At 36.0% G+C, this 26943-nt stretch overlaps 1 protein-coding gene across 1 annotated transcript in view; it reads right to left on the reverse strand.

Moving 5' to 3' along the window:
* The window catches only part of Shc4 (SHC adaptor protein 4), a 140887-nt gene that overhangs the window by 25607 nt on the left and 88337 nt on the right, over positions 1–26943 (reverse strand). The window contains exons 7-10 of the mRNA XM_046460733.2: positions 16692–16815; positions 15096–15267; positions 12781–12841; positions 4925–5104 (exon numbers count right to left, since the gene is read on the reverse strand). Of these exons, the coding sequence (XP_046316689.2) occupies positions 4925–5104; positions 12781–12841; positions 15096–15267; positions 16692–16815 (537 nt within the window). The remainder of the gene's footprint in view (positions 1–4924; positions 5105–12780; positions 12842–15095; positions 15268–16691; positions 16816–26943) is intronic.

Consider the following 26943-nt stretch of genomic DNA (forward strand, 5'->3'; position numbering starts at 1 on the left):
ATGAGAAAATTTAATCCAAAGAGAGCAAAAGGAAGACATAATAAAGATAAAAATAGAAATCAATGAAATAGAAAACAAAAGAGAAAATTAAACCCAAACCTGGGTACTTTGAAAATATCAATAAGTTAATTAACCTAAAAGAAGGCTTATCAAGTAAAAAAGGAGAAAATTGCCAATAATGGGAATGAGAGAAGGGATATTACTACATGTCCTTTAGGTAATAAAAGGACAATAAAGGAATATTATGTAAAACTTCACATGGTAAGGACTCTAATCAAATAAAGTAGAATCCTACTAAGTTCTTGAGTAAATCACATTTCCAAAGAAATCACAATGCCTCATATATGCCTCTACCAACACAAAACATATTTATTTATGTTCCTGTTTAAGCATTTGCTCCTGGTAGCAATTTGACAGCAAACTGATACAGGCTGCAAAAGTGGTAGAGCCTCCAGGAAAAGCACATTCTCCAACACTTACTTTAGGTGTACATGTAGAAGATAATAGCAGGGTCAACGAAAAGGGCACAGTCTAGATCCATGATAACAAAGTCCTCTCAAATAGCTGAGCCAGGGTCCAAGCAAACCACATTCTCCACTTCTAGTTCAAGGAGCTTCCGCTGCTGGCAGGATTTGGAAGTTGCAATGACTTGCTGCTACAATCTTCCCTTTGCAAATGTGTGTTTCTAGTACAGTTATCTTATCCCTTTTCCACTATTAAGTTTGGGTGTAAAGGAGGGCAGATAACTTGGCAGATAATAGGGCTACCTATCCAATCTTGGATGCTATAAATGGATGGGTATTTGTGGATCTCCCTTGGGAAGAGGGCACAATGTTATATGAGAAAATAAAAGTTCATATTTGAGAGGCAGAAATATACCATAGCAGAGACAATTACTTGTCTAACAATGTCTATCTTCCCTTTCATTACATTATAGAACTCCAAAGTTTTGGCTAGGCACCTAGCTAGGGTAACTTTTCTAGCTTCCCCTTGCAGGTGGGTATAACAACAAGTTCTACCAGTGATAATGAATAATATCCACCACTTCTGGGTCATATCCTTCAAAGGAATATACAGCACTCTTCTTGCCTGCCTCTCTTCCACTGGCTGAATACAAATGTGAGAATCCAAACAACCACCTTAGACCAGAGATGGAAGCCAGATGTCAAGAACAGCAATGTAACCTTATACCAGCCCTATATCCCAGTCTTTGAACCAATGGGTAAAAGAAATAAAATGTTGGTCTTTTTTATATGAGCATTTTGAGGCATTTCCTGCTTATGGCAGCTTAGACTGAAATTAATAATATAGAGACAGAAAATCAGTTCAAGAATGAAAGATGCCCTTCTGCCATGATCAGTAAGAATAAACATGTGTCAGAACTTTTCTTATATTGATAGTGTGACAGGATGAGTTGAAGAGCCCTGAGAGCATGCATGGACAATAACAGGTTCATAACTATGGATTTTTGTTTTGTTTTTAGTTCTTCATAGATCAGTAAGTTTTTGTCTGGATAAAAGAGGCTAAATATGCCTAAAATAGCTAAAGAGTATTTTAGTGAGGAAGGAAGGAAACAGGAAGAAATATTATGGAGGAAAGATTAAAGATTCATTTACAACATTTTATAGAAAAATATGCATGAAGTTACCTCATCCCATGTTCTCCTAAAATTTTCTTAAATCAACTTTATTGATGCTTTTGGAGTTGGATTTAATTTTTTTGGAGGGAGTCACAGAAGGCTGAAATTTACCTCAAGAGAGCAACAAGAAGCCCAGGAGGTCATGGTACATTACATTCTAATAGGAAACAAAGAACAAGAAAGTACTGGAGGTCTAAATTATTAAACATGCTGCCACTAAAGTAGGGAGAATAAGAAAAGGTGAAAAAGAAGCTCTTCAGGGAAAATATACCTTGACATTGCAATTTCAGACAAGGAAGGCCTTATTTATTTTCAACTATTGGTAGAAATTTTGTTTTGAATTATTTCTGCCTTTTCATATTACTTAATTATCTATGACACAAAAAATTTCTTTGCTTAGATTCTAAGTATTTTTAATACCAAAGACTCAATTATAAAGAAAGTAGAGTTCTGAATCAAAGAATACCCCAGATCACCTAATTTGGACAACTCACTAAATAAGTTTTCTGATATGTTGTGTCTCTATCAAACGTACACCTCTCATAAAGCTACTTTTAAAACCAACCCTATAACAAATATTATCTTATCCACCCAAGATATTATATGTGGGACAATCAAGTGAACTTACTGTAGAAATATGAATTCATTTCACTTCCTATCATCCATCTTACAAGATGCCCTCTATGGTGGACAGAGATATACTGCCTAGATTCCCCTTCAAGGAAGAACCAATTGCTCCCATGTAGAAGTAAGCTACCAGCTAACCAGCCCTCCAGGGTCCGTCTCAGCAGCCCCAAGGCTTTATCTTCCTTAGAGTGGTACACATCCAGACTGAGATACATGGGGTTATAAAGTCCCAGCCATTTAGGCTCAATGTAGGACAATTCTGACAAAACACACAGGCTCTCTGTGGGGCTGGCTAAGGCTTTATTAGGCCTGTACTTCTACAGTTCTGCTTTCCCCTCTGCCCAGTTTCTCCTTCTCCTCTTTGCTTTCTGATATTGATCCCCATAAAAACCTTGCATGCCAAGGTCCATCTTAGTGTCTGCTTCCAGAGAACCCTACTTGGTTGGTTTGGATGCCAAAAATGATCTAAGAAAGTGTGCAAAAAGACAAACTGCTTGCCACCTGGCTGGCAATAAGAACTCTCTTTGTCTAGAGAGTTAAGGTAGTCTGTTGAAGTTCAGGCTCAACAAAATCTCCTTTTAAATTTTTTCTTACCATTGCAGCCACACTAGCTGGAAATTTGCTTTTGGCAGTTCTGGAGATACTTCCTGGGCTAGTGAAAGGACTTTCTCAGGGACTGGTTCTCTAGTTTTGGAGCAAACCAAATTTGACATCAAGCCAATCTCCAAAACCAACAAGCTTCAATATTTTATGAAAAACATTTTTGTTTATTTATTTTTCAGTTGATTGTAGGTGTCTGGTTTATTTTGCTTTTATTTATGTTCTTGTTTATGCATTTGCTCCTGGTAGCAATTTATCAGGAAACTGATATTTGTCTTATTACATTTTACCTACAGTATATGGTTGAAGAAAGGAGCCAGCTCATTTTAGTGCTATAGAGATGACTTATCAAGGATTTTTTTTAAATAATATAAATGACATCACTAAACAGACCATAAATGGTATCCATTGTACCTCATGCAAATAAACAAATTCAAAATTCTAGTTTTGACAATCCTTCCTTCAGTAAAAACACATTACAGAAACCAAAAAATGAGAATAATTTCAAAGTATTTGAAAGAATATTCAAAACTAATGTACTCAAAACTTGAAACCCAAAATTTTTCCATAAAGTTCTAATCTATTATTAACCATGGGGAGGAACTTAAGAAAAAATCTTTACAACCCCTTAAAAATGAAGTCAAAGAAATAGTCTTCTTTAAAAACAAGAGACAGTATAATGAGTTAGATAATGTCCCCCAAAAATAATTTCAAATTCTAATCCTGGATGCCTATGAATGTGATCTAATTTAGCAAATGGGTCTTTGAAAATATCATTAAATCCAGGATCTTAAGATGAGCTGATCTTATTTCACACAATCATCTCATTTCACTCTAAATCTAGTGATTGTTGTCTACAAGAAAGGAAAGATCTGAAACAGAGACACAGGGGAAGGCCATGTGAAGACCAAAGCAAAATTAGAATGGAGTGCATCCAAGCCAAGGAACATCAAGAATTGCCAGCAGCCAACTGGCACAGGGGTAGAGGGGCTAACCACCTCCCTTTTAATTTTCAGAGCTTGTCTAAAGATCTTTCCTGTGGCCTAGTTGAAATAGTGAAAAGCATAATTCCCTTCAAAATCAGATTCATTAGCAGCAGTCACTCTCCAAAACAGAATGGGACTAGATTTGTTAACTGCTGGGAAAGGGAGATTATGTCTCTTACTGGAAGAAGAATGTGGCTTTTATGCAAATCAATCTGAGATAATTATGGGTGCAGCAAAGAAATTAACATACCAAGCCTCCAAAATTTGAAAGTAAAGTCACAGTCAAAGTCATAGTCATAGTTAAAATTATAGAACTGGATGTCTTGGTTACTATCCTTGGCAGGACCCCTTTTAATACTCCTTTTGATTCTGTTATTTGGACCCTGCCTATTAAACCTACCTAATAAGACTTCTCTCCTCTCACTTAAAGGCAATCAAACTCCAGCTGGTACTACAACAAGGCTACAAACTGATCCCACAAATGGACCCAGGCATTCCGCTGTCTCCTCTTGACCAGACAGGGCAAGAGTTCTGTGAATCCCAAATAGAGAGGAACAACAGTCCACTGTCAGCCTGAAGCAGCTGTAAGAAGATCTCAGCTTCTCAGCCACCCAAAAAGAATTTTGAGATTATATCTCTCAGGGGAAAATGTTAAGCAGAAATGTTAAGCAGGAGTTCGGGGACAACAAGATGGCAGAGGCAGGGTATAAGAAAAATGCCACTGGAGGACAAGACAGGGAGATGAGTCCCATGACCATGGCAATTCCCTCCACAGGTTCAGTATTCTAAAATAACCAATGGGGATAAAGTAGACAGTATTCTAAAGTAACCAATGGGAGGAAAATTGTACAGTATTCTAATCAGGTAAAATAGGGTAACCAATGGGAGTAAACGGGGCAAGGTCTTTAATCAGATCCATATAGGGAAGAGAACACTTCAAAGCTCAGCATACAAGACCTGAATTCTGGGCTCCATAACTGTGAGAGAAGAGTTCTGTTGTTTTCAGATACACGGTTTGTAATTCATTAGCATGGCCCCCAGGAAACCAAACAGACAATGAGTAGATACTTACTTCCATGGTGCCATGAGCTCCCCAGTGGCTGAAATGGGTTTTGATTCTGAGCAGAGCTGAATGTACTTTGAAGAGCCTGCGTATTGATGTAGCAAGGGTCATCAAAAAGATCCATTCGACATGTGTGCTTCATTAACGAGGCATCTCGCTGACAGTGCACCCCTTTCTCCTGGGCATTACCTATAGTGATTAGCAGTGATCAATTCATTATATTTTTGGTAACAGTAAATCATGTTTAAGTAGAGAAATGACAGGAAGCTATTAAGTCATGCCTACTCTAAACAAAAACTGAACACTGATTTTTAGGGTCTCACTCATAAAATCAAGACATGCACCAATCTTCAAGGAAAAGACACTTTTTCTCTGGCCTTCCTTTCCTTCTCTGCCTTGTCCCTCAGCTGACCCATTATCCCCAAAGCAGACCAAAGATAAGCAAAAAGATTCTGAAGAGGAATGGCTGGAGAAAAAACAAGAGGGGTGGGGTTGCAATTGTCTCAGCAAACAGTTCCAATCCATGGCTTGGCTTGTAGTAGAAGCATAGCAATCAGGAAAACACACATATTATATAAAATCTGAATATCTATTTGTTAAACTCCTTTTCAAAAGCTTCATTACTTAATTCAAAATTCTTACTTCTTGTGAACTAAGCATATTTTTAAAATAATAAATGAATTAATAAATTAAAATTCTTAAGTATGGGAAGTTTGGTATCGGTTTTACTCTCAAAGTTTTCTCTTGCCAACCTCAGCCTTGCACCAATTGCAATATTTCATTCTGTTATTCAATGGATAGGACTCTACCTTCAGGTTATCTCCTTCTTCCCTCTTAAGCTATTCTCTTCCCGTCCACTCTATTTTATACATAGTGCCTACAATTATGTTTTAAACTGCAAATCTGGACATATTTCTCAGTTTAAAAACCTTCTGATTGCTTCCCACACTCTTTGACAAGCCGTAAACCCTGTTTTATTGTACTTGGCTCCCCTTCCTCCTTTCTCCTTCCAGATCTCTGCTTGGGGTCACACTGACCTTGCAGTATGGTCTCCATAGTAAGGCCCCTCTTCTCTGATTGACGTGCTCTTCTCTCCCCTTATCCATCACTCTTGCCCTTCAGATGTCAGTTTAAACTCCTTTCTTCAGGAAAGCATTCACTGACCCTTCAAACTAGATTGGATCTCTTCTTTCCTAGTATTTTGTGCTTAACCACTGAAGCCCATACCACAAGAACAATTCATTTTTTATTTGTTATTAATTGTTGGAGTTCTGCACACATCTCAACCATATGCTCTATGAAAACAGGGATGACGTCTGCTTTGTTCACAGCTGTCACCCTGCACATACCTGGCATATAATACTGAATTCATGGACATTAGCACTACCTGATGGCATGAAGTACTCTGTGGCATCCAGATAGTTCTTTACTAAGAATGCCAGGATAGGATATTTTGCTTTTCTGTTTAAACAAATATGCTTAAATCTTAGCTAAATGTACTATCCCATGAGGTGCACATGAAGTAGTGACATTCCATTGCTTTGCCATAAAACAGCATTAGTTCTTTATTGCTTCAGTCATTGAACTCCTCTGAGGACCTGTAGTGACACCCCTTCTTCCACAGAAAATCTTAACTAAGCTTCTTCAGAAATCTTCACCATAATTGATTTTAAGACTACCAGAAAAGAGTCTCTACAAAAGTTCAATGTAGGTAAATTTCCTATTTTCCTGTTGCTCTATTTTAGTGACCTGGGAGAAATCAGCACTGCAGGTGCTGAACACCCCTTTACTAGTTTTTCACAAACACTTATCCAATATAGTAGTTTGTAAAAGTGTGCTTGCAAATGCAAAATATGATAATAAAAAGACAAATCCTTTAACAAGGGCTCTGGCCATGAGCTGGAGCTTCAGAGAGATGTCTACATTTCTAAGATAAAATAAGTTACCAATTGGGCTCCACAGTAACAGCTGGCAGGGGGAGGAAAGAAAGGGGAGAAGCAGCTCTCCTATTCTCAGGTGTTGTCCTTGAAGGGTTAACTTGCCCAAAACAGTGAAAGAAAAAGCTGCTTTTATGTGAACTTCTGCTGACTATGAACTTCTGAGCCCCTCCCCTTCCATTCTGGGCATAAAGTTCTGAAACTACCTGAACTTGGGATTCGGGGGATTAATTGATTACAGTGAAAGCTGTACACTCTGAACCTGGCTGCAGCCAAATAATATTTCCTGCTATCTTCAGTGCCTTGTCTCATCTGTCCCCTACAACAAATCTAACGCACAGTGGACCACACCTCATGGTGAGTTAAGTGCTATGATTCTGTTAACTGACAGTATAGAAACTTAAGAGTACACCAAGTAGGGGAAGCCCAGCCAGATTACATTCTTACTACCTGCTCCTCCTTTACTCCTTTTCTGTTTGTCAGCTGTTTCATGCTATCTGGTCAAGTGGTATACTTCATATGTAGGATCTCCTGAGAGAGGAGTGGGGTTTCTGTAGGGAAGAGAGGTCAACAGAGCACCTCTTTTGTTTGTGTATTTTGCAACATATTACAGTTTCCATTTGCTTGGTTAAGAGGATTTATGAGTTGTATTATCTACTTTAAACTAAATTTACTTTCACAAATGGAAAGTGACTAAAAGATCACTGCAAAGAAATCAAGGATTGAAGATCAATCTTTTACTCTTAGTACAAACTTCTTCTTGGTTGCATTATGAGGTTATGAATAATAACAATATAATCAGGTGAGACTTTGGTCCCCAAAAGTTAAAATTACCAAGATTTAAAATGAAGATCTACATCTCTTTTCTTTATCAGTAAATGCTCTAAATGCATACTGGGTCTCAAAATGTTATCTAATGATAGCATCTAGTTGTTCTGATTAGCAAGACTGTTAGAAAACTGTTTACCATAAATTCCAACTTCAAAGTATTCTATGTGTATTTTATAATGTCTGCATAATACACTGGCATATGTATTTATAACAAATGATTGAATAATCATTTGTTTAGGAGTTGGTGCTCATAAAAAATTATTGAAATTAGAATATGACCAAATATTCTAAATTCATATGAACCTGTTTCACACCCCTGTGGTACCTCTTACTGTGTGGCCTGAAGCAAGTTAAGTAACCCCACCCCATACCCCACACCCACCAAGATTCAGTTTTCATATCTTTAAACTAGAGTCATGAGGATTAAAGGAACTAATGTTAGTGAGACACTGAACATAGACTTTGCCTTTTGGTAGGCAATCAATAAATAGTTATCATAGTGCTCAGCTGTTTATTTATTCATAGATGCTAAGCCCCTATGCATGATATTTATCTCTTACTGCAATAACCCTCCCCATTCTTTAACTCCTGTTTGTCCTATACAACTCTGCCCTGAAACTATTTAAAACCTGAACCTTCAGAAAGCTTTCTCCTGAGTTCTTCCTTCCTTCAAGTTGGGTTAGATGCCACTCCATAATATATTTTATCTGTTTACTTGTCTATCTTTCCCCTCCAGGTCACAAATTCCTTGAGTCCTAAAGAAGAAAGACTAGAACAAAAATTTTTTTAAGTAGATCTTGCATCTTCATTACCTGTTTATTACTCAGAAGAAAAATAGCTAAATGAACAAATGACTGAATGTCTATTCTGTTTTCCTATCTTAGCATATTTTACCCCATCATGTTCTGAGGATCCTGAATCAACCTTTAACATATCTGCTTCTTCCCAAAGTATTAGCCTGAGTTGACCACATCAAATTTACCACTCAGAAGGATTACACAGAAGCCTTGATGTCTGTATACAGTCTCTCCTGAAAACTACCATTGCTTTTTTTTTTAAATGCAACATCATACTGAAGTTGGCAATGTTGTCTTAAATTTTTAAAAAAGGCACCCCACCCAGTACCCAAATTTAACATCATTCTAGGCTAAAGTATATGGTTGATGAGAGCTTAGTCACATATGCCAGCCATTATGCATTCCAAAAGCTCTCTGTGCCAAATATTACTCTGAAAACCTATTCAACCTGCCTAAGAGAAGATTTGTGGCAAAAAATAAATATATACACCATATATGTACTGTAACAAAATTTTCAAGTGTAAGCCCTTAAGGTTTATGGAACTTTAACACCATTTTGATTTAGAATATCAACATTTCCATTTAACTTGAAGGTTTGGGAAACATTATTATACTTTGCTAATTATTTTTTTCCATGCAGAAAAAATATAGTGCTAAGGATAGAGATTATTTCTGTGTTTAGAACAAATACAATTAAATCCTTCAATAACCTATTGCAATATTTATAATACTCCCAAAATTCAAGTTTTAAGTCAATATTTGAATAAATAAATGTCTTGGGAGGAAAAATCCAAACCTTATTAAAAATATTTATATAGGTGTCTCTCAAATGCTTACAAATGCAGCTCTGGAAAATGCCATAAAAACTATATATTTGCTGTTCTGGCAACTGGCTAATTTGCTCGTTGGTCAAGAATTTCAGATCACTTTTTAAACACATGCCCAGGAGTCACAGGAAGGTGATATAAACCTGAAATGTGAACCTGACTTATGGTTATCTAGGGATGAAAGGACATTACAGTAGGAAAATGCCTTTTGCCACAATAGAAGGGACCTTTCTTGTAGCCTCTGGAGCATGGGTTGAATTCCTCTATCCCACCAGGATTTTAGTGGCCAAGATTGGTTTTTTTGTTTGTTTTTTGGTACCAGTGATTGAACCCAGCGGCCCTTACCACTGAGCCATATCCCCAGCCCATTTTATTTTGTTTTGCTTTGCTTTTTGTTTTTAAACAGGGTCTTGTTGCTCAGGGACTCACTAAATTGCTGAGGCTGGTCTCAAATTTGCAATCCTCTTCCTCAGCCTCCCAAATTGTTGTGATTCCAGGCGTGTCACTGCACCCAGCTAGTGGCTAAGATTTGGCAAGAAGGCTTTCTAATATTATGATTCCTCATCAAAAACAATGTTGTAGTTCAGGGACTAATCGTGGAAGAATATATCTAGTGGAGGACTTTTTTCAATTACAAACACCATCTCTCATTTCCCCAAGACTCTGCAAGGTTCGCAGTTAATCATTACCATAGAGCCACCATGATGAAAGGCAGTAACAGAATTTTAACTGTATTTTTCATAATGAAATATACATTTATGCTCCAGTTTAAGCAAACCAGAATAGTATCATGTAGTGTAATTGTGTAAGAGGCATCATTGCTAAAATTATTTCTATGGAAAAACATCCCAGGTCTAAACAAACTTTTATTATAAAGACTACTTGTGTGTTTGGATCTGCTTATGGTGGCTTAGGGCATATAAATGCCACATATGACATAAGAAGTTACACTGTTGGTTTAAGTAAGAAATAAAACCAAGATAATAAAAAACGATCAATTTTGGATTCTATAACTAAGCTTTACTTATAAAAAGAAAAATCTTGAACAAGGTTAAAATGATGCCTCTGTTAACTCCTTCATAAATTTATTCTTTTGGAGGAAGAATAAAATGTAAAAAATAAAAATCAAGATGAGAGCTCTTGGGAGAAGGGGAGGAGGAGGAGCAGAAGGAGAAGAGGAGGAAAAGGAAGAACAAGAAGAGAAGGCGGAGGAAACAGAAGGAGGAGGAAGAGGGAGGAGGAGAAGGGGGAGGGGGAGGAGAAGAAGGGGGAGGGGTGGAAGAGGAGGGAAACATGACACTTTCCTCCAATAGTTGTATTGTGATTTACAATACTGTACTAATTCTAGAAGTTGATAATTTTCATTCAGTGAGTTCTCTTCAGAAGCTGGGTGACTGAGGATGCAAGATATGATCATGATGACTGTTTAATGGAGAGGAGGGAAACAAGCTGAAAAGGGAGGTATCTGGGCAGGAGTAAAAACTTTCATGTTCCTTAGGATATTGTTACAGGTTTTCTTCTCTGCCCCATGCTGTCTCTGCCCACAGTCCGGGTGCCAGCACACTTAGTTCTGAAGCTTATTCATTTTCATTCTTTCTGTTTCTCCCTGTCTTTTTCTCTCCCTCCCTTTCTTTCCCTGTCTTTTCCACTGTACCTGGATAATTCCTACTTATCCCTCAGATCTTGATTTTGCTGTCACTTCCTTTGGAAGACCTTCTGTAGTTCCCTAGATTAAATAGGTTTCCTACTATTTGTTCCCATATCATCTTGGGCTTTGTGACATTCATTACATTTGTTAGCATCTGTTCATGTGTGTCTTTCTGACTAACCTGCAAAGTACATGAGTGCTAGTTTTGTCTATCCCTAGCAGCTAGCACAGTGCCTGGTCCATGAGAAGTCTTCAATAAATATCACTGAATGAACTGCTGAATAAGTGAAGAATATATAAATAAGATTAAAAAGGACACAGAAATATTTTCAAGGAAGCTCAGCACAGGGAGATGTTTACAATATTACAGGTTATCCATGGTATGTCCCTAACTGTTAAATCCCTGGGTTAAGAATTTCCTGGGTGAAGGAAAAGAAAGAGGGTAGGAGGAATTACAGATCTTAGCATAATTTTAAAAAGACATTCACATTTACAATTATTAGCTTGATTAGTCATATTATTAAGAATCTGTTTAGAGTTTTAAGTAATCTTGAAGAATGCCATGATATTTTAATCAGGAGTCATGTTTTTAAATAAGTTAAAATACTGCCTTAGCTTACTATGCCTTTATTTATTTATTTGTTTGTTTGTTATAGGTGAACACAATATCTTTATTTTGTTGTTATGTGGTGCTAAGGATTGAACCCAGTGCCTCATGCATGCTAGGCAAGAACTCTACCTCTGAGCCACAACCCCAGCCCTTATTATTCCTTTTTTTTTTTTTTTAGGATGGAAGAGAGTGATAATCAGTTACACTAGAAACAATAAATCCTCATATGTCCCTCCACTGTGTAAAAATAATAAAATTAATAGATTGCACTGGCATAATTGCATAGGAAATATAAATATAAAATATATCCTTGAAGTGACTACTTTGTAGATGGCAATCTCCTATTATTATGTTTAGAGTTTTAAGTAATCTTGAAGAATGCCATGATATTTTAATCAGGAGTCATGTTTTTAAATACATTAAAATACTGCCTTAGCTTTAGATCTGGTTATCCAATTCTGTCCTCCACTGCATTATTTATACTGTTCAGTCATCTCCCCCTCTAAAGCTGCAAAACTTTCCTTCCCATATAAATATTTTATACAACTTTAAGAATGAAAGGACTAACTGGCAATATAACTTGTTTTATGAAAATGTATTTCCAATCTGACGGCTGATGTCCTGTTTGCATTGTGAACAAGTTTTGCCTAACATTAATGATCACACACAGCAATAAAACATGTAGTACCCTAAAATAAATAAATAAATAGACAAATAAATAAAACAAAAACATGTAGTACCCTGGTAAGTATGGAGCAGATGGGCCCCTAATTGGTACTCTCACATTTCAAGTACCCTTTTGTTTCCTTTGCCAACCTGGAACAAAGGTTTTATCTTAATCCTAAAGAATTTGACAGGCAGTTTTCATAATATTAGTTTACTGTTTGGTCTTTGAAATGAAAATCCCTTGAGTTTTGAGCAGAGACAGCACCGTTCCAGAAAAAAAAGTTTTCATAATGCCAGAGAAGTGATAGACTCCATATTGCAAAATCATCAGCATGATGGATCACACAAGAACAAGAGGGAACCACAAGCCTTTCTAGTAATACATCTGTGCATTCTGGGCCTCTCTGGGAAGACTTCAGAAAAAAGGATTGTGTGTTTAGTTATATATACACGACTTTTCCATAAAGATTTTAAGAGCAAGGGCCACACACATTCATATGACTTAAAAGGGATCAGGAGGTAGCAGATGGGAAAAGACTCTGTACCTACCTATTGCCCTGCTTTGTTCCAGACAGTTCTCATATACACTGCTGCACTTGGAGTTTCCAGGCTAAATGAAAATCAAATTGTGAAACATTATTTTTTTTCTCTTTTTCTTTTGCTCTCTTCTTTCCACATTTTTATTGGTGCATTTAAATGGTGAAACATTTATGTACACATGCATAAATTTTAAAAAGAAAAAATACTTATAATACTCCCAGAGGAATATAATAGGTAACTTCACTTTCTAACACAAGAAATGTCAGGTCAGAAACTGAGATTCTGGATGGGGAGAGCATACTCTTTTCATAGTATTGCTTTGGAGTTAGAGAGGTGGGTCTGATCGTGTAGGGGGGTGATCATAAAGACTGCTAATGTCCTGTGTCCTCTGTGCTTCCTTTTCTGTTTGGGAGTTCACATTTTAGGACTTAAAGTCTCAGACAGAAAGTGACTTTCAGGACATTGTATAAACAAGGGCCATGCAGCCAACATTCCACCTAACTTTGAATTGACAGACTGGAACCCTATTCTACTGAGGTTTTTAACCAAGCAAACTTATTCTTAAAAATCTCACCCAATAAAAGGGCTTCAATCATTCCTATATATGTAGCTGCCTTCAGCAATGGAATGGGGATCAACTAATGCCTTTGAGAAGGGTAATTTCTATGCTTTAGAAAGATTTATCTGGAGGGCTAGGGTTGTGGCTAGTGGCAGAGCATTTGCCTCACATGTGTGAGGCACTGGGTTCGATCCTCAGCACCACATAAAAAAATTAATATATTGTGTTCACCTACAACTAAAAAATATTTTTTAAAAAGAAATATTTATCTGGCAATACTGTGTAGGAGGGTTTGAGGAATGAGTCTGGAGACAGGAAAGGAGCTTTCAGAACCATCTAGGCAAGAGAGGACCAGAATTTAAAAGGATAACAGGAATGAAAAAGTTTTAAGTAGCTTCAAAAGACATTTTCATGGGAGTAATCTTGTCTTGAAAACAAAGTCAATATGGAACCAAAAATGTGATAAAAACAAAAGACAATGGATTCATGAAAAAGTTGCAATGCCATAATAAATATGAATAAATCAGTGCAAGAATTGAGTTTGAAGTCGAGGAGAAAATGCCAAATTCAACTTTTATATAAATAAGCTTGGTAATACAACTTGGCATTACAGCTGGAGAGGTAAATAAGGGCTGAAGACAGAAGGTGGAGGAAGTATGTGCACAGGTGGCCTGCTAGAGGTAAGATGAGAGCCGAGGGCAGAGCCTCAAAGAGTGCTTACGTTGTAGAAAGGTGGGGCTGGGATTTTCAGGAGAGACGATAGAAGAAAATAAGAGATGAAAAGAAGATACAACTTGCTTTGAAATGTGTTCATAATAAGATGGATCAATGAACGATAAACGGCAACATGTGATAAAGCAAATACAGTAAAATGTGAATTGTAGAAACCAGATGTTGATTATGTGAGTGTTCACTATATAGTTCTTTTAACTTTTCTGTACATTTGAAACATTCATAATAAAATGTTGGAGAAAGGAAGGTAGGTAGGCAGGCAAGCAGAAAGGTAGACAGGCAGTAACTAGAAATGTGGGGAAAAAATGACAAGATGGAAGGGCTTTGAAAGCTAAGATAAGAGATCTCTAAAAAAGAAGAGGTAGCCAACATGCCAAATGCTGTAGACAAATGCAAAATACAGAGAGGAAAACAGATTTAAAATTAAAGCAGATTATCATTGTAAAAGTAATTTCTTTCAAGTTGTCAAGCAGAGTTCAAATCCTAACAGTATAATGTAGATAGGAAAGCAAAGACAGAGGCAATTCTTTCCGGAAGTTTGTGAGTGAAAGGAAGGTAAGAAAGAGGTAGGACATTATTAGTTGGATTGTAGGAGTCCAAGTTTATTTGCAGAAGAGAAAGAACTGACAGAGGATAAATACTGAGACAGAAATTAATGGACAGGACAAGGGTAGATTGAAGAGATTTGGATCAAGAATACAGGAGGAAAATTAGCTTTGGAGACAGTTGCTAAGAAAGAGAAGCAAAGAGAACACAGGAAGACTTGGGGATGGGAAAGGGTGAAATTGAGGATAATATGTTGGATGGCCTGGTCTTTCCAGTGAAGTGAGATATGAGACTGCTGAGGCTGTGGTTGGTGGACTGGGAGTAAAAATGATCTGGTACAGGCTCTGACTATGATTCACTCTCCCACCAACCATTTGAAAAAGATAAGACTTTCCCTAAATTGGCATTTGGAAACCCTCAAATGAAATGCTGTAGTGATAGGGCCATAGTTACGCTGCTGGTTCCATAACAATAAAACATTACTTACTAAATAGCATAACTTTTCACAGCGTATTGGGCAATAAGCCATTTGTTCTGTAGTTTGAACTTTGATCCGCACATCTGAAATGCCACCTGCAGGTGGCTGCTTCCCTGGGATTTCATTGTAGTATTCATGATCTTCTCTCTCTTCTGAAAGACCATCAATATGCACCTCCTCACTGTAAAGGAAAAAAAAAAGAAAGAAAGAAAGAAAAGAAACCCTAAGAGGTTGGGCAGGAATTCAAGTGATGTAAAGGATGCAAAGGGAGTAGAACCAAGCAAATCATCCTGAAAACCTTTGCATTTGTGTTTTAAGTGTATAGCTGTGCTACGTGATAGCAAACATCTGGATGGAAGCAACCAGATGGTTGAGTTGTTTAGTTTTTGTAGACAATCAAAGTGGAGTAAGCAAAAAAAAAAAAAAAAAAAAAGTGCCAAGGGTGATGCTTTGTGTCTCCCCTCAGGGATAATAAACTCTCTAAATATAAGGCATTTTTGTCATAAAATGCAAAGGCTTTCTGGGTATCTCCAGCAGGCTTCAATTGTTGCATTTTGGAAATGTTTTGCTCAAGGAAAATTTAGATATTGTTCTTTGGGTAGAAGACCTGGCCCAGTTTATTAAACTAAGATGGAAAAAGACTAAGAACACTATGGCTAGCTATCTTGTCTTCACAGATCCAGACAAATATATGGGACTCATAAGGAAATATTAGAACCATATGTAGTAAGTGGGTACATTTATATAAACATGCAATTGGTTTTAAAACTGAAACAGGGTAAAGAAGAAACAAATAGACTTTTCTTTCAAATTAGAAGTAATAAAAATTTGTTATAAAAAAGAATATATCAAGACTATTTGGAACAAGCAGATTCTACTGACAACTCACAAAGTTTTGTTGAGTTCATTATACATAAAACAAAATGATAGCACTAAGACCAATGTGCTATTCTGGAATTCAGCATCAAGGCTTCTGGTAAGGGTTCTCATTTGCTACCCTAGACTACCTCATTAAGGGACATCTCCAAGCCTAGTGTTTGCAAGCCAGAGGCTTTGCTGCATTCCATACATGGTGGAGTCTAAGAGACCTAAAAGAGTTCAGCTTTCATTCTGAACTTTCTGTGCTTTAGATAGTACAACGAGATCATTGGGTCATGTCCTGTTCCACCCGCTGCCACAATTTAGTGAAAGCTGATCTATTTATACCGCAAATTAGCAAGCAAGAAGTTCTATAGTAGACATTTGATTCTTATTATTTTGTTCTTGGTTCTTGTTTTTACATAAGAGATCTGGGGTTTAAAAAAATCCAAAGAACTTGTTGATGTTTATTATTTTATAATTGTATGTAATTCACAGCTTTCTGTTACACTAGAGAAACAGGGCTGATTGTTTATTACTTTTATTGTCTCCTATAATCTTGTTACAAAACAAGAGGAGATATCTTTATAAATATGAATGGAAGAAAATAGAAAATGTCACTATAATTTTGTACTGAAACTGCACCTAATTATAAGAAAATAATTACTAATTTCCTTAGACAATTTTAAAATATATTAATTTTTAAAATAGAAAGCAAGTCAAATAATCACAGAACTCTTGGCTGACCTTTCACAAGAAGTATTCAAAGAAGGATTTTTCAAGTACTGTTTAAACCGGAGTTCAAAAGCCTGCCCAATAGTACTTATGACATCTTGGGCCATTCCATTGCGGCATTCTAATATGTGGCAGGCTGTGAGAAGAGATACAAAAAAAATTATAACAAATTTCCAATCAGGTAAGATTATATAAAGTTAAAATACTTCCAGAATATTAATTGGTAATTGAACAAAAGGCAGCAATAGATTTACAGCTCTCTTCAGAGAGAAATAATGAGGAATACTTCATATTTCATATAAATCAATGAGAAAAATAATATTCAGTTTTATATCTAAAGATTTCCAAACACAAATTTTGGTCCCAAGACAGGTATTTTGGCCCACATTTTAATCAAAATAGACTGTCATGACTAATGATATGACAAATATTTATATACTATCTCTTGAATTCAATGCAGGAGATCTTAACATAGTACCTGACAAGAAGATGGAATTTGAGGTCTCGTGTTTGTATCGCATATTTCAGAAGAAAAAAAGATAACTTTCCAAACCTATTCCAAACATGAGGGATGAGTTGCTGGTAAAAATAGGGGCTTTGGAATATCCCTTTCTCTAGTCACCCTTTTTGCCCTGGCATTGCTATTATTATAAAGCAGTGGTAAGTACAATCATGGCCATCTTTGAAATCCCACCAATGAATTTCTCTAATAAGCATTAAAATCAAAATCTGGTGATGCTATCATTACCAGAAGATATTAAAGTTCTTACTGGGTACCTTTCTGAGAAGCTTTTACTGGGAAGAGGCTAATTTTTACATGTTAAAATAAATAAGGGGTGGAGGCATCCACCAGCATCTCAAAATTACATGAGTTAGAAAATCTGCTGCTATTATGTAAAAACAAGAGCTTGTGTTTACAGTACAGACTATAAATTTATCTCCCCACCACATATAACAACATTCTTGATTTGGCTGGAGTATGGTGTCAAATTTAGGGCCTTGAATATAAAAATATAATGGACTGAGTTTCATAACAATGACTTAGAGTCATTAGAATGATTTAAAGATTGAGTCAATAAATCTTATGAGGGGGCAAAAAAGAACTTTTGTATAGCCTGAAGAATTGAGGGATGAAGAAGACACTTGATATCAGTTTAATATGCATAAGAATACTATTAAAAATGTCAGCTATGCTCTCAGAATAGTAAAGAAAAAATGTGATAAGTTTAAGGGAGTGCATGGAAAATTAAATACCAGGGAAAGCATCTTGGGTCTCAGAATTTTAAAACCAACACTGGAAACAATTACTACAAGGGAAATATGAGGCAAGAAGAGATAACTGTCTTTGTGGAATGGTTTAATGGCATTAACTTGGAAGCAAGATTTTATGCCTTGTATTGTCTTGGAAAGGATATCACGTTTAATTAAAAGGCAACCCATTCCCATCTTACAGAATTCATAGAGCTGATAAACAGTAAATTATAGAACCCGTAACAGTGTTTCTTATACTGATATTGATAATCATCTCATGGAATCTCAGATATTCTCATTCCATAATTAATGTGACTTTTATTTAAGGGAATTATTTCTCTATAAACACTTTTGCAAGAATGTGTGCTTGTAAAACTCAGTTAAGAATACCTGTAAATACACAACCTTCTCACCAAAAGAAAACATTTGGTCTATATTTAGATTGCCATTTTATACTGTCCCTTTAGTTTTCTCTACAGCAGCTTGTCATAGTGACAAATTCATAAGGGACTTACAAGGGACTTAAAAATACTTGTTGAATAAATACTTGTTTCCCTGAAACACATCTATATTTTTACTTTAAGAAATTAACTTGGATTTTATTGAAGTGAAATCTACCATGAATCCCCATAGTAAGGCATGTTTTTATAGTCATTGAATGAAAAATGATTGCTTGAGTCATTTTTTGGAAATATAGTCTTTCTTTCCTAGCCAGTGCTCATATACTAAGATCTACAAAGTACCCTTGGAGATATATCCTCCAGTTGAACCAAGAGAAGTCATGTTACATTCTACAAAAAGGTAATTCATTTTGTTTTTAATCTTATATGTTCATGATCCAATTAAAAATAAAATCAAAATCAGAAATTATATCAGAGAACAATTTTTGTAATTTTATTTTTTCTTAAGGTTGAAGATGTTAAGGGGTGAAGATGAGGAAATAATGAGAGAGACAAGAGATTCAGTTGTAAATAAATAAGAAAAACAAAATTGCACTTCCAGTGAGAGAGCAAAGAGAATAAGGATATTTACAAGAATTCTGTGCAAAGACTCAGATCTGAGTTCAAGTTCCAATTATGCTACCATCTTTGTGACCCTGAACAAGCCACTTCGTGGCAAGGTCCTTGCTTACCAAGACAATGCACTGACTGATATCTTTTTTAAAATATTTTTTTTAGTTGTAGTTGGACACAATACCTTTATTTTGTTTATTTATTTTTATGTGGTGCTGAGGCTCGAACCCAGTGCCTCACATGTGCTAGGCGAGTGCTCTGCTGCTGGGCCACAACCCCAGCCCCACCAGCTGATCTTTGAAGTCCCTTTTTGCTTTATAAAAATCCTATCCTTTTTCTGTCGTAGTAGCTTTTTTATGTTTTTTAATACATAACAGTAGAATATATTTTGACATATTATACATATATGGAGTACAACTTCCCATATATCTTGTTGTACATGATGTGGAATTACATTGGTCATGTATTCATATATGAATATATATGAACATAGAAAAGTAATGTCTGATTCATTCTACTAACTTTCCTACTCCCAACTCCTCTCCTTTCCCTTCATTCCCTTTAGTCTAATCCAAAGTATTTCTATTTTTCCATACCCATCCTTACTGTGAGTTAGCATCCGAATATCAGAGTTTTCGTTTGGGGAGATTGGCTTATTTCACTATTCATGATAGTCTCCAATTCCATCCATTTACCAGCAAATGCCATAATTTCATTTCTCTTTATGGCTGAGTAATATCCCATTGTGTACATAAACCACGTTTTCTTTATCCATTCATCTGTTGAAGGGTACCTAGGCTGGTTCCATAGTTTAGCTATTGTAAATTGAGCTACTATAAACATTGATGTGGCCATGTTACTATAGTATGCTGATTTTAAGTACTTGGGGTGTACACCAAGGAGTGCGATAACTGGGTCAAATGGTGGTTCCATTCCAAATTTTCTGAGAAATCTCCATACTGCTTTCCAGATGCACCAATTTTCAGTCCCACCAGCAATGTATGAGTGTATCTTTTTCCCCACATCCTCACCAACATTTATTGTTACTTGTATTCTTGATCATTTCCATTCTGACTGGAGTGAGATTACATCTCAGTATGGTTTTCATTTTGCATTTCTCTAACCACTAGCCACTAGAAATGTTGAACACTTCCTTTGCTCATTTATTGACTAAGGTTTTTTTTTGTGTGTGTGTGTGTGTGTGTGTGTGTGTTAAATTTTTTGAGTTCTTTATATATCTTAGAGATTAATGGTCTATCTGAGGTGCAGGTGGCAAAGATTTTTCTCCCATTCTGTAGGCTCTCTCTTCACATACTTTATTGTTTCCTTTGCTTTGAAGAAGCTTTTTTAGTTTGATTCCATCCCATTTGTTGATTCTTGATTTTACTGCTTGTACTTTCTTGTTAAGAAAGTTGGTTCCTAAGTCAACATGATGAAGATTTGAGACTACTCTTTCTTCTATTAGGTGCAGGGTCTCTGGTCTAATGCCTATGTCCTTGATCCACTTTGAGTTGAGTTTTGTGCAGGGTAAGAGATGGGGATTTAATTTCATTTTGCTACATATGGATTTCCATCTTTCCTAGCACCATTTGTTGAAGAGGCTATCTTTTCTACAGGAAAAGAAGAATTCAAAAACTATCCCTGTTTGCCAATGACATGATTCTGTACTTAGAAGACCCAAAAAACTCCACAAGAAAACTTCTAGAGCTCCGAAGTAAATTCAGAAAGGTAGCAGAATATAAAAATAACACCCATAAATCAACTATTGTCCTATATATAAGTGATGAATCAACTGAAAAAGAAATTAGGAAAATTACCCAATTCACAATAGCCTCAAATAAAAAAATAAAATATTTGGGAATCAACTCTAACAAAAGAGGTGAAAGACCTCTACAATAAAAACTACAGAACACTAAAGAAAGAAATTGAAGAAGACCTTAGAAAATGGAAAGACCTCCCGTGTTCTTGGATAGGCAGAAATAATATTGTCAAAATGGCCATATTACCAAAAGAGCTAGAAATATTTTTTTAATATTTATTTTTTAGTTGTCATTGGACACAATATCTTTATTTATTTATTTATTTATTTTTATGTGGTGCTGAGGATCGAACCTAAGGCCCCGCACATGCTAGACAAGCACTCTACCACTGAGCCACAATACCAGCCCAAAGAGCTAGAAAGATTTAATGCAATTCCTACTAAAATTCCAATGATGTTCTTCATAGAAATAGAAAAAATACTCATGAAATTTATTTGGAAAAGTAAAAGACCCAGAATAGCCAAAGCAATCTTTAGAAGAAAAGTGAAGCAGGAAGCATCACAATACCAGAGCTTAAATTATACTACAGGGCTGTAGTAACAAAAATGGCATGGTATTGGCACCAAAACAGACAGGTAGACTCGTGGTACAGAATAGAAGGCACAGAGACAAAACCATATAAACACAATTATCTCATACTAGACAAAGGCACCGTAAACATACATTGTCATAGTTCTTAAATCCACTGAGGACAAGGACGATGCATGTGGGCCTACAGGAAGAATGAATAAACCAAACAGGCTGACCATCCTCTGTTATTTCTAACATATTTTCAAAATGATTTATTTATCTCAGCTTCTTTGATTCTGATACCTGGGCGGATTCTAAGAATATAATTTTCTGTATTTCTTCAGATAACCCTGTTATTGGCATATTACTTTTTGAGGAGATTAACAGAAAAAAAAACCCAAACAGTGGTTCATGTTCCTTTACATAAAATAAGTGACAATGGACAAATAGACTGACTATGTGCAGATACTTTACTCAGTCTTACCTCCTTCAGGAAGCACAAGTATTTAAAAAATGATACTGTCACCACTCACAGACACTATTTATTTTTATATGGTGCGGAGGATGGAACCCAGTGCCTCACACATGCCACGCAAGCGCTAAACCACTGAGCCACAACCCCAGCTCCTAGTCCAAGTTTTATTCAGGAGTAAGAGAAGGATTTATCCCAGTGAAGAGAACTAGCCATTTGGAGAATAAAATGGTTAGTTGGTTTCATTGGTACACCCTGAGTCTTACTCATTCAGCATGTGTGTGAAAACAGTCTTTTTAAAAATTGATCATGACTACATATAACTATAAAGTTCTAATAAAAGAAAAAAGAAAAAAACACACAAAAAAGTCTATTTCCTTGTAAAAAATCCATCTATTCTTTGTGACTCTTTAGGAAAGATATAGTGACTCTTTGTAATAGTAATAGTCAGCAGGTGACTGTCATTTAGCTTACTTTTTGGGAACACACCCAACTTGTAGAAGTAATTTTAGCATTTCAAAATGGCAAATCATATTGGTTGTCTTTTACCAAAATATTCTCTCACACTTTTATTCTTAAATTCATTTAAAGATAAATAAAGAAATGAACATAAAAAATAAGATAAATAAAATTGGTCATGAACCAGTATAGGGTGGGTTTTAAATCACATAAATATGCCATTTCTCAGTATCTTCAAAAGCTTGGCTAAGAATTGCCCAACCTACAGCTAAAGGGAAGAAAGAAAGACAATATATAAAACTTCCCAATCCCCCTAAAGAGTGTGACTTTTGCCAGGCGCAGTGGAGCACGTCCAGGAGGCTGAGGCGGAGGATCATGAGTTCAAAGCCTGCTTCAGCATCTTAATGAGGCCCTAAGCAACTCTGCAAGACTCTGTCTCTAAATAAAATACAAAAATGGGCTGGGGATGTGGCTCAGTGGTTAAGCACCCCTGTCTTCAATTCCCTGTTACAAAAAAAAAAAAAAAAAGTGACTTTTAGTGACATAACTTTGGCATGAGATCTAAGCTTTGCTCTCCAGATCTGTAGATCTCAGATGCAGATCTAGATTCTTTTCATCCCACTTTGATTCCAGGCAGACCCACAGTTCTACTATTTGGTATCAAGCACGACACTAAGATTTAAAAGATTCATCTTCTGTTGTTCTCATTTTCATCTGGTTTCCTAACTGGGTAGTCATGCAAGAGGATGAGAACTGATTCTTATGGAACAACAGATCCTTCTTTGGTAGTTTTACTTGTTTTGGACAGAACAGTTATTTTGTTTTTGTTAGAAAATTCTAAATTCAAAAGTTTAGCTTCTTGGGTCATCCACCAGATGGTGCTGTGGGATTGCAACAGGGAGTACTACACCTTAGGAAAAAGGAGCTCAAAGAAGCCGGCCTGGTGTCAGTTCATGGTTAAGGGATGTCACCAGTGCGATAGTGCATGTACTTCATAACCGCGACATAAATATAAATTAAGTCTCCATTTAATTGTTTTAAGTTTTGTTTAGTGTTTGTTTGTTTGTTTTTTAAACTTTCTTCAGAGACTCAGAACTATGGTCTTCCTATATCCATATAATTCTGATAAACTGGGGCCTCTTACAGACTAAATCCAGAGAAAATATTCAAACCTTCCTGGACTGCTACACACTTGGAGTAGAATTAGAAGAATATGGATTTCCTCATTGACAGCAATTACAGAGGAAAGCTGTATTAGTCACTAGGTAAACTCAAAACATTCTTACTGGAAATTGCCTTTTCAACAGAAAGGGCCTTTTATAAAATGAAGAGTTCACAAAAGGGTCCTAGCTAAGATGGGGGAAAAAATGACAACTGTCTGATTTGCATGCACTAATGTGAAAGATGAATTAAGCACATGGGAGACAGTGGGAACATTGAGGATTACTAGCAGGATGCCTGGTCTCCTCTGCCCACCTCCACTTCCTGTCAGTCATACTCTCAGCCTCATCCCTGCCATCTGGCTCCTGGCTTCACTAGTCCACCAAAATTCTGCTTCCCAAGGTGAATTTAATTTCAGGACTGAATTGCATTTGCCATCTAAATTTCCCTAATGTCTTCTCCGGGAGAAACTTGCCATTCTTTGTTCTTGGGAAGCACTCATCTTCTGATTTCCTTCTCTTCTGCTCCTGACTACTCTGGAGCATCATACTATCTTTGACTTCTCCCATTCCCTAAAATCCTCAGCCTTCTTCTTTCTAGATTCCTTCTTTGGTGATCTCATTAACTCTTATAGTTATATTCTAGCTTTTACAAACCTGCACTGAAGGTGTTCTTTTTCTCTCTCCCTGGATCCCTCCCCTCTTTACCTTTTTTTCTTCCTCTGTCTCCCTACTCTCAAGACCCACTCCTTGGGCTTCTCCTGTCTGCCATTTTTACCTAGATGGACCAAATTCACTAGGTAATTTTATAACATCATCTTTATGGTTTCATTATTTTTAATCAAGGATTTAGAACATTTTTTATAATGTTTGTAATGTTCATTGTAAAATTTTTAGAAAATTTAAAAAGTACTAAAAAGAAATAAAAATTGCACAAAATCTTACTATCTAAGGACAACCACTATTCATAATTTGGAATGTGTCTTTCAACCTTTTTTGTGTGTGTATCTTCACCCCAAAACTTACCTGGGGTCACACTAATCATACTGCTTCAGATCCTGCTCTCTGTACTTAATAGCATTAAGAATATTTTCCACACATCATCACTTACTCTTCAAAATAGTCTTAATTAATGCATAATAATATATGATATGGATCCAGCTGAATGATTTTCCATTTATAAATACTGAATTATTTTTATTTGTCCTGTTATATAAATAATATGACAATGATCTGTATTGCTTAATCTTTGTGCATGTCCTAATTACTTCCTCAGAAGTGACACTGCTGGTTTGAACATGTCTTCATTGATGCAAACTGTCAAATTGCTCTGAAAAATGCTTGAATTTATACTTTTTATCAGCAGTGTTCAAATGTTAATTACTACTCACATTTTGCCTTTTTTTCAATGTTTGAAATTTGAAAATAAAATATGGTGTTAATTATAATTTATGTGTCTTTGATACTGAGACTAAATTTTTTTCCCCAAAATGTTTCTTAGTGCCTTGTAATGTTCTTTTGCTCAGGATCTGGAATTGGTCCTTCCTCATATTGTCTGGTTACCTTAAGAAAATACCTTACTTTTCTCAAGTCCAAGGTTTTTTTTTGTTGTTGTTGTTTTTTTTGTTTTTTTCTGTAAAAAAGGAATAGGCTGGGGATATAGCTCAGTTGGTAGAGTGCTTGCCTCACATGCCCAAGGCATTGAGTTCAGAGCTAGCACCACAAAAAAAAAAAAAAGAAAAAGAAAAAATTTTAAAAAAAGGAACAGTGTTGTGACCTACCTTATACGATTATTGTTATGATTAAATGACTAAATGTGGACAAAATACTCTGAAAATGCCTGACATATGGTGAGTGTGCAACACATAGTAGCTATTTTATTTGCCCTATTTTTCCATTGTGTTGCTTGTCTTTTTCCTATTTTTGTTGAGAATTCCCATTTCTCTAGTGATACCACTCCAAATCATACAGCATAATAAAAATAGCTACAATTTATTACTTATTTACAATAAGTCAAACATTGAGATATTTGCATTGCAAACAATTCTCATGGAGTCCCTGAGAATATTTGATTTCTATTTCTACATCAACCTTCATGTCTAAATAATCATCAAAAACTTCAACCTACAAATTTGGTCTAAACTTCCCTTCCCTAGGTCCTTACCTCTCACCCTCAACCTGCACAAAAACAAACTCAAAATGGATCAAAGATCAGTCAACAAATGCATAAAAAAATGTTCAACGTCTCTAGTAATTAGGGAAATGCAAATCAAAACTACTTAAATATTTCATCTCACTCCGGTCAGAATGGCAATTATCAATAATACAAAGCAACAGTAAGTGCTGGTGAAGATGTGGGGGAAAAGGTGCACTCATACATTGCTGGTGGCACTGCAAATTGGTGCAACCACTCTGGAAAGCAGTATGGAGATTCCTTGGAAAACTTGGAATAGAAACACCATTTGACCCAGCCATCCCACTTCCTCAGTCTATACCCAAAGGACTTAAAATCAGCATACTATGGTGAAACAGTCATATCAATGTTCATAGCAGCTCAATTCACAATAACTAAATGTGGAAGCAACCTAGATGCCCTTCAATAGATGAATGGATAAAGAAATTGTGGTATATATACACAATGGAATATTATTAAGTATTAAAAGAGAATAAAATTATGGCATTTGCAGGTAAATGGATGGAGTTGGAGAATATCATGCTAAGCCAAGAAGGGCAATCCCCCAAAACTAAAGGCTTAATCTTCTCTCTGATAAATGGATGCTAATCCATAATGGGGGGGCATGGGAAAAAATGGAAGAACTTTGATTGGACAAAGGGGAAGGAAAGGAGAGAAGTGGGCATGGGAGCAGGAAAGATGGTGGAATGAGATAGACATCATTACCCTATGTACATGTATGACTGCACATATAGTGCAACACCCCATTATGTACAACCAGAAAAATGAAAAGTTGTGCTCCATTTGTGTACAATGAATCAAAATGCATTCTTCTGTCATATAGACCTAATTAAAATAAATAAATAAATAATTTAAAAAAATAATAATAAAGGAAGCATTACAAGACATTAAGAAATAGATCAAAGACCCAGGAATTGGATCAGAAACTATGCAACACCTATAAGAAAATATAGGGTCAACACTCCAACATAAAGGTGCAGGTAACAACTTCATCAATAGGACTCTTAAAGCTCAAGAAATAATATATTGGAAATACAAAAGAAAGCTTATTAACAAATGAGATAGCATGAAATTAAAAAGCCACAGTAAAGTAAACAAGAATGTGCAGAACCTTCAGAATGGGAGAAAATCTTTGCCAGCTACTCTTCCAACAGAGGATTTATATCAAGAGTATATAAAAAACTAAAAAAAAAAACCATAAAACAAATATCCCAATTAATAAATAGGCAAATGAACTAAGCAGACACTTCTCAAAAGAAGAAATGCAAATGACCAACAAATATATAAAAGATGTTCAACATCTTTAGTATTAAGGAAATGCAAATCAAAACTACACTGAGATTTCATCTCACTCCTATTAGAATGGCAGTAATCAAGAATACAAA

The sequence above is a fragment of the Marmota monax genome, unplaced genomic scaffold (genome assembly GCF_021218885.2).
Source record: "Marmota monax isolate L192 unplaced genomic scaffold, Marmota_monax_Labrador192_F-V1.1 WCK01_AAM20220418_F8-fsc00001, whole genome shotgun sequence".
NCBI lineage: Eukaryota > Metazoa > Chordata > Mammalia > Rodentia > Sciuridae > Marmota > Marmota monax.